Source organism: Trachurus japonicus, chromosome 12 (genome assembly GCF_045865225.1).
Source record: "Trachurus japonicus isolate A0001 chromosome 12, Traja_1.0".
Lineage (NCBI taxonomy): Eukaryota > Metazoa > Chordata > Actinopteri > Carangiformes > Carangidae > Trachurus > Trachurus japonicus.
Genome location: NC_140918.1, coordinates 28,277,703 through 28,285,845, shown reverse-complemented (window position 1 = coordinate 28,285,845; position 8,143 = coordinate 28,277,703). Strand labels below are relative to the sequence as shown.

At 43.9% G+C, this 8,143-nt stretch overlaps 1 protein-coding gene across 1 annotated transcript; it reads left to right on the top strand.

The window, feature by feature from the left end:
• The first annotated feature begins 367 nt into the window (after positions 1 to 367).
• ctxn3 (cortexin 3) lies at positions 368 to 7,269 on the top strand. Its single transcript, XM_085792460.1, has 2 exons — positions 368 to 574; positions 6,786 to 7,269. The coding sequence occupies exons 1-2, from the start codon at positions 541 to 543 to the stop codon at positions 7,217 to 7,219; spliced, it is 468 nt and encodes a 155-aa protein (XP_085648586.1). The 5' UTR covers positions 368 to 540; the 3' UTR covers positions 7,220 to 7,269.
• Positions 7,270 to 8,143: the final 874 nt, after the last annotated feature.

The following is an 8,143-nucleotide window of genomic DNA, read 5'->3' as shown; positions in this document are numbered from 1 at the left end:
TGATTAAGATTGTTATTTATCATCATCATCATCATAATGAGGATAACTAGTTTTGGGCACGGTCACATTGACTCTTATTGTGTTCAATCCAAACAGTGGCTGCTTTAATATCTGGCTTCTCTTTGGAGGCTCCACTGCACAGCATTGTCTCTACCACTGCTGATAGTGAACTGTGCAGCTGCTGTGTGTGTGACTGTGTGGAGAGAGAGAGAGGGGGCGGGGGGGCAGAGGCTGGGTAAGGCAGACCTTCTGTGTGTGTGTGTGTGTGTGATGTGTACTGGGCTGATACGCCCCTTTCCCTCCCAGCGGACCCGGGATGCACCCCAGCGGGCTGTGAGGCTGCAGAGCCCCCCTCAGCCTGGGATGGCGGTCCGCCCGTGCGGCAGCAGCGCACACGGAGCTTCTTCCTCATCTTCTTCCATCATCTGAACCGTGCGCGTCGTGCGTGCGTTTTTCGTCGGAGATGCTGCCGACGGTGAAGCGGGGAGGTGCGGGTGGAATGGGCCACGGCTGCCGGTCCCCTCTGTGACTCCGCGGGACATGGATCATCCAGCACCCCGGCACACAGACAGAGGTATACATTCACTCTCTTCTCACTCACTCTTGTGTGCAGATGATGAATGTGTGTCGGGTGCAGGTTGCGTCTCTGCGACAGCTCAGGTTGGACACTATTGATAATTGGGGCTGATGCACTTGTTGAGTGCGGCTGGTGCTGATGCTGATGCTGACGCTGACGCCCGCCGTCTCCAGCAGCAGAAGCTTCCAGCATCTCTCCGGAGCTTTGCACCTGTCACGTCTCTCAGCTCCGTCACTGTCGCACCTGAGACTTGAAGTGTTTGTTGAGGCTGCAGCGTCCTTGTCAGGCTCATAACTGCTGCCAACTTCACTTTGCCTCCCCTCGGTCATGAGGTTGCGTTTTCTGTGTTGCTGCTGCTGCTGCCGCTGCTGCTGCTGCACTGGAAGGAGCTGCAGATGAATTCCTTGTCGTTCGCTGCATGTGTTAAGAGCTCAGGCTGTGGGTTTTTATACCAGCAGCCAGGGCAACACTGCTCCCTCTGCTCCTTTCTTCTACCTGTTTTTCTTTTCTTTTCCCCACTGGGAGGGGGGGACTGCAGGACATCCAGGGTCATAACCCACTTCACACAGAATGTAAATGTGCTATGAGAGACTGCAAGTCACACTTTCTGTTCCCTGCTGCACTTCTGTGTATAGAAAACATTCACTCGGTAAAAACATATTTTCAAGCATCTGCAGGGTGGATGTTCACATTTACACTTCAAATCTCTCTCAGTTTGGCTACTCAGAGTTCGCTGTCGACCAACCAAACCAAAAGAAATCAGAAGGTGGAGCAGTGGCAGTTAATGTATTTAAATGATACATTATGCAATTATGAGTGTTATGTTGTTGTTTTTTATAATATTCATCAAAGAATGGTTATTGATATTTGGTGTAGTAGAGTCAACCCTGAGTAATAGGCATAATTTATTGATATTATTGCCTATAATAAACAGAACAAGTAAGACCATCACAAAATACAGTTTTTATTCTCCTATGTGCAAAAATCAACAATTATTGTTGCATTTGTTATGATATGGGACAAAATTAGCAGCATTTTTTTCCTATTTTGAGCTAAAACATGTTGTCTGGTCGGTCGTGATTTGGCTTCTATGCTTGAGGACATTGATCAGAACTTTTTGCAGCTTTTGCTGTCAGGTTTTAGTGTAACCGGACCCAAAGGACAAAAACAGGAACAACAAAATTGGTTTTAGTTGAACTCACAGAGCCACTGGACTGCAGGGCTATAGACAACAAGAACATACACAGGCGAATGGGAAAACACTGAGGTTAAATACAGGGGGAAAGGAGACACAGGTGGGGCAGTCACACACAACTGAGACACATAATCACAGGAAGGTGCACACAGGAAGACAGGACACTGAACTTCAAAATAAAACAGGAGCCAAACAGGGGACGAGGGACAAACGGTGACATTCTGCAGCTCCACCCTGCCGGCCGTGACAGAGCATCAATAGCTGGTTACAATGACACATTCTAGCCCTAGTCATTAGAAGTCAACAAAACTATGATTTATTTAAAGAGACGTGGACAGTTTGACAGAAATAGGCCAAAAATCCCTTAATTAATCTGTCTTTGTGCAGTATGAGTGTCATCACTCTGAGGTGCCAAATTAAGTGACAAAATTGGTCTTTTGTCATCAACAGATGATTCAGATTCAGATTAATTCTTTATTGTCCCATAAGGAAATGTGTTTTCCCAGTCTGTCCGTAAAACAGACATTTTAACATACATGTGGAAAATACAACATACTATGGGCAAAGCACAGCACTAACATTCACACAGGTTGCTTCCCTCTGCTGAGGTTGTTTCAGTTTATTGCAGATGTGATGAATCAGAGCCAGAATGATCTAGTACAAGTGAACCCATGTTGTTTTTTTGCAGTACATTAGGTTTAAATGTCCTGTAAATTATGTTGATTGAATACGTGGAGCCAGATGATATAGATGGAAAATCACATCTGTGCAATTCAGAGCTTATGGAGTCTGATCAGATCTGAGATCCAAAGTACCAGCGATTTCAAAGCTCTCGTAAGCTGACAGAATTAGAAAAACCTCTTCAAGTTCTTATTCTAAATTCTTCTTTTTCTGTGAGAGATACAGAGATTTAATAGCACAAAGTATTTATTTTACCTTGAATGCTGCCTGTACATGAACAGCTGGGTGTTCTTGATCATTAGCATAATCAGCAGCACTTCCAAATAAGGACGTCCTTTGTGCACAGACATTACCACCGAATGCCTGCTGTACAACATTTTGTGATAGTAATTTCTTCAGTGGCTGCAGTGGAGCTCCAGCTCATCGCACATTCATGTGAAAAACCTTCAAAGTGTAACACAGATTCTATTGATCCATCTAACACAGTATTGCACATAGTAAAGTTGCTACAGCACACTTTATACTTCCTATTACTTCATGTGAAGCAATAGGAAACATCCAGAAGAACAGCATCCTTGTTCTTTATGTTGTGCTTCAGTCTCATTGGCTCTGCCTCTCTCTTCATATCCTCATCCAGAACAAGTTACTAAGGGCAACAGCTGCATACATCATCACTTTCTTTCCAACCTGTCTGGCTCAAGCAGTGTTGCATTTCTAACTGCACTGTGATACAACAGAGTGATGACAGCCAGTGTTGGAGTTCAGCCTGACAGGAAGCCGTTCCACTCCCCCCTCAAACAGGATCACCCCATAACTCAAATCCAGGTTAAACTACACAATGTCCTCGATGAAAACAGGCTCAGATGATGATGTCCTTCACTTTGTTACATATAAACTGTCGTGTCAGTGATTCATCGTGATATCTGACTATAAAGCGTACAGTAATGTCCACTCCGCATAAGCACTTGCCTGTATTTCACCTTGTCTGTCTCAGTCTCTGGGGTGTTTTGCGCCTCTCTACCGTTCTGGATGCAGAAAATAGTTTTTGCTATCTCTTTCCAGGATCCAAACTGTAACAGGAAAAGAGGCTTTTATCTGCTTCTGCACTCTTTTCTTGATCTCCTTTTGTGGGGCTGGAGAGACTGAGGCCGGCTCAGAAATGAAAGAGATCAAAATGTGACCTTTTCTGCAATGGCGCTGATTGGAAACATCTGAAACCTCCCGATGAGCCCCTTCCTCCGGTTTAGAGGTTTTTTTCACAGCTCACAATGATGTGAAAAAGATAAGAGTGCAGATTTCTTATTTCTAGATCTGTCTCAGAGCAAAGAAATTTGGGGACAGAACAACTATTGCAAAATGCAAATACCTTATGTTCCTATGGTCCTATAGACTACTATGTGTATCACATTAATCCAAACTCCAACTCTTTACTTTTGTTCATGCACCACATATAATGTATTTTATCAAATCAACATGGCACCTGTTGCTCAAATAGCTGAAAAACGGCATTTCGTTTATCTGGACTGACCTTGTATCGAATGGTCTGAGCATCATAAACAAACTCCATTCCCTTCCTTTGTGCCTGGATAAATAAAACCAAAACTACTTAAACAGACTTCATGAGAAATCAGTGGGTAAATATGTCTTGATGCCCTCATGCAGGCATATTGATTTTGTTTGCCCTTACAGTATATAGGTCAAAGAACAAGGTCACAGTGACCCATCAAATCAGTTTTTTCTTTTTTGTTTGTTTGTTTTTTTGATGGGCCGCCGTTTCGCTCAGTGGGTAGAGCAGGCGCCTCATGCAGAGGCTTTAGGCTATAGGCTGTAATGGCCCTTTGCTGCATGTCATTCCCCCTCTCTCTGCCATCCCATTTCCTGCCTTTCTTATCATTAAAGTTTAAATTTGTTACACATGTTAAGTTGGACTCAAGGATGAAGTGTTTAGATTTTCATGGTCAAAGGTCAAGGTGCAGTGAACTCAAAACCTAATAATTGTGTGAACGCAACAGTTTCACACACACATGTGAATATCAATCAATCAATCAATCAATCAATCAATCAATCAATCAATCAATCAATCAATCAATCAATCAATCAATCAATCAATCAATCAATCAATCAATCAATCAGTCAATCAATCAATCAATCAATCAGGCTTTATTTGTATAGCACTTTTGCCTGCGGACCCGGGAAGAAGAATCAAAGAAGATCAAAGAAGAATTTTAAAACACTGGAATTTAGAGGCATTGAGGAAGCGCTATCTTATACTCAATTGTTTGCAATGGGGAAAACACTAGCGAGTATAAAATGAGATAAAATAGAAAAGTGTAATGGGATAAAATAAAATAAGAATGTATTAATTAAAATCATAGACCATCACCCATTGGTTTAGGGGAGTCTGTTTTGTGCTGCTACTACGGGGGTTTGAACTGCGCCATGTTGGATTTTACTTGCCATATTTGGAGCGAGAACCCGCCCACTGGCCTCGAAGCAGCGGTCTCCGGACCTGTCACTCAACGTTTCCGCGCCCTAATTGGCCAGAATTTTAAACCTAATAATAGTAAAACGGTAGAGTTTTTAAAAAAATCCCCCCCCTCAGAGTGTGTGCGGGGGTAGAAACTATCGGCTGAGACCAAAAAAAAAAATGTACCAGGCTGTAAATATGTTTTTTTTAAAGTCGGCTATTTTAAAGGACAATTCCGGGCGAATTCAACTCAGGGGTGTATTTTCATATCATTTTAGGTCTAAAAGAATGAATCTGAAGATTTTCAGTTTAATCGCTCCTGTTTTGCGGTAGCTGCGTATGTCCGCGCATCGCCACGGCAGCAATGAATGGGAGTGGATGTAAGTTCCGCTGTTTAGGCTGTTTCCAGCCCTCAAAGCCGCAATTTTTTTCCACAGACAGCGTCAGATGGCGACTCAAACATGCACCGAGAAGTTTATTTACTTCAAGCAAGCCGACATGTTTGTAAAAGTCGATCTAATTCAAAGTCTCCCAGAGTCTCACGCGAGACCCAGTTGCCGTGCTCGGTGTGTTCAGGAGCAGTGGGAAAAGCTACCGTTTGTGTCATAAACACAGGAATATCAACTCTTTACTTGCTTCAAGTAAAAAAAACTTCTCGGCGCATCTTTGAGTAGCCATCTGACGCTGTCTGTGGAAAAAAATGTACACTTCAAGCAAGTAAAGAGTTGATATTCCTGTGTTTATGACACAAGCGGTAGCTCCTACTGCGCCTGAATACACCAGCACTGCAACTTCGGGCTCGCGCGAGACTCCGGGAGACTTTGAATTAGATCGACTTTTACAAACATGTCGGCTTGCTGGAAGTAAACAAACTTCTCGGTGCATGTTTGAGTAGCCATCTGACGCTGTCTGTGGAAAAAAAATGCGGCTTTGAGGGCTGGAAACAGCCTAAACAGCAGAACTTACATCCACTCCCATTCATTGCTGCCGTGGCGATGCGGGGACAGACGCAACTACCGCAAAACAGGAGCGATTAAACTGAAAATCTTCAGATTCATTCTTTTAGACCTAAAATGATATGAAAATACACCCCTGAGTTGAATTCGCCCGGAATTGTCCTTTAACATGGGGCTCAATTGGAGTTGCTCCCTTCTGGAGCCAGCCCCCAGAGGAAGCTGAGGGGATTGCAGTTTTTTGAACACGGAAGTGAGCTTCACTGGGCTCTATGCACAGCACCACTACTTCCTGAATTTAAAACAGGTCCTTCATTTCCTGTCTTACATTATAAACTGATTAATCCAGGTGTGTCTGAGTAGTCACAATGGTCAGACACACCTGGATTAATCAGTGTCCAGTAATGTAAGACAGGAAATGAAGGACCTGTTTTAAATTCAGGAAGTGGTGGAGCTGTACATAGAGCCCCTTCTCAGACCGACAACTGCCCCCTTGGTTAAAATAGAATAAAAATAAAATAAAATAGGTAGATAAATATGTATAATGTATAGATAGATCAATGGGATACTGCAATTAAGATAATAAATAGTTTTATAACAATAAAAATAATAAAATTCAGTTAAAAGCCAGGCTAAAAAGGTGCTTTTTGCTTTTAAAAATGTCTGATTCTCTGCTCTCCTTAGGTATTCAGGCAGTCTGTTCCATAGGCGTGGGCCGTAGTGACAAAATGAGGACTCACCATATGTTTTGATATAGACTCTGGATAAACAGGGTGTCTGAGACTATAGTCTGACTGGGGGAGGGGGCAGACAGCTGCAGGAGGAGGTGACTCCAGTTTGTCATGTGGGTGAACTTATTGAGAGCTCTTTAACTGTCATTAGTTAACAGCTGTTGGTCCCGTGTCTCTCCAGATGATGAGCTGCGTGTAACAGGGCTGGGCTGGGCCGGAGTGAAGAGGATGCCACAGCCCCCCCTGTGGGACCTGCAGTGCTGCCGTCCTGCCCCCGCCTCACACTCGTCTTCCTGGATGATGGAGGGAGAGCCCTTCACCTCTGCATTCTCCTCTCTGATGTACTCTGCTGGGGGACACTTTGTTGCCCTCTCCTCTTCCTCCTCCTCCTCGTCTTCCTCCTCCTCCTCCTTAGCCGACTCAGCCGTCACTGCCATGTCGCTGGAGCAGAAGACAACTTTTGCCTTGGTCTTCTTCCTCTTTGTTTTCCTCCTCATCCTCATCGTGCGATGCTTCCGCATCCTGCTGGACCCCTACCGGAGCATGCCCACCTCCACCTGGGCAGACGGCCTTGATGGTCTGGAGAAGGGCCAGTTTGACTACACCCTGGCCTAGGGTTCAATACCAGACATCCACACACTCCAGTGGATGTTTATGTACACACACACACACACACACACACACACACGCACGCACACACACACACACATACATAAACCTGTCTGTTGTACTATTCTAGTTCTAGTACTATCGCTGCCTTTTCGGTGTGTGCCAACAGAGCTTTCCTCTCATGCACAAGCCATCTGAACACAGCCAGTTCAGAATGAGCATACTATGGATGTATTTGACTTGTATCCTCCTCCACATGGATCAGAAGGACCTGACAACCGGCCTGGCCTGGCTCTGAGTCCACGTCCTGCCAGGCTGATGATGACAGACACTAAGTCTCAGTGACACGCACACATGGTGAAAACAGACATCTGGATTACCTGGTGGTTGGTTTGGTTATTCTTATGTGCAGCTTGATGATAAAGTCAGTTTCAGCCTCGCTTTTACAAATGCTAGGTCGAGCTATTTATATATTTGTCCACATTTTTGCTGTAAACTTTATTTCTTTTTCTTTCCTTGTCCCCAATTTGAAACATTTTTAACTTCCGTGGACGTCGCCTCAGTCTGTGCCACCCAGCACAAATCAGCCTGCTGCTCTCTTTGCATCTTTGTGCAGAATTTGCAGAAATGTTTGTCGCCTCTAGAATTGCTTTGTATTCCATCTCACTGCACCTGTAGGTGTGTGTGTGTGTTTACCTGTGCTGGGTATTATTTAAAAAGTTTTTCATACTAATGCTGATGTGAGTTTTGCTACCGATTCCAAAATTCTACTTTTTTTTTGACACCTCACTGATGCATTTTCTTAGAAAACATTTTTTTCATTATATTAGACAAACCTGTCAGAAATAAAGTCTAAAATTGAAATATTGCTCTTTAAATTAGAAAGTATGCCATTACAAGAGATAACAAGATTATAAAGCTGACAACAGG

Bases quoted from the DNA above. Each gene is read 5' to 3' on its own strand.
- ctxn3 (XM_085792460.1), top strand. From the start codon at position 541: ATGGATCATCCAGCACCCCGGCACACAGACAGAG. The intron at 575-6,785 runs GTATACATTCAC...GTGTCTCTCCAG, and splicing joins ACCCCGGCACACAGACAGAG to ATGATGAGCTGCGTGTAACA.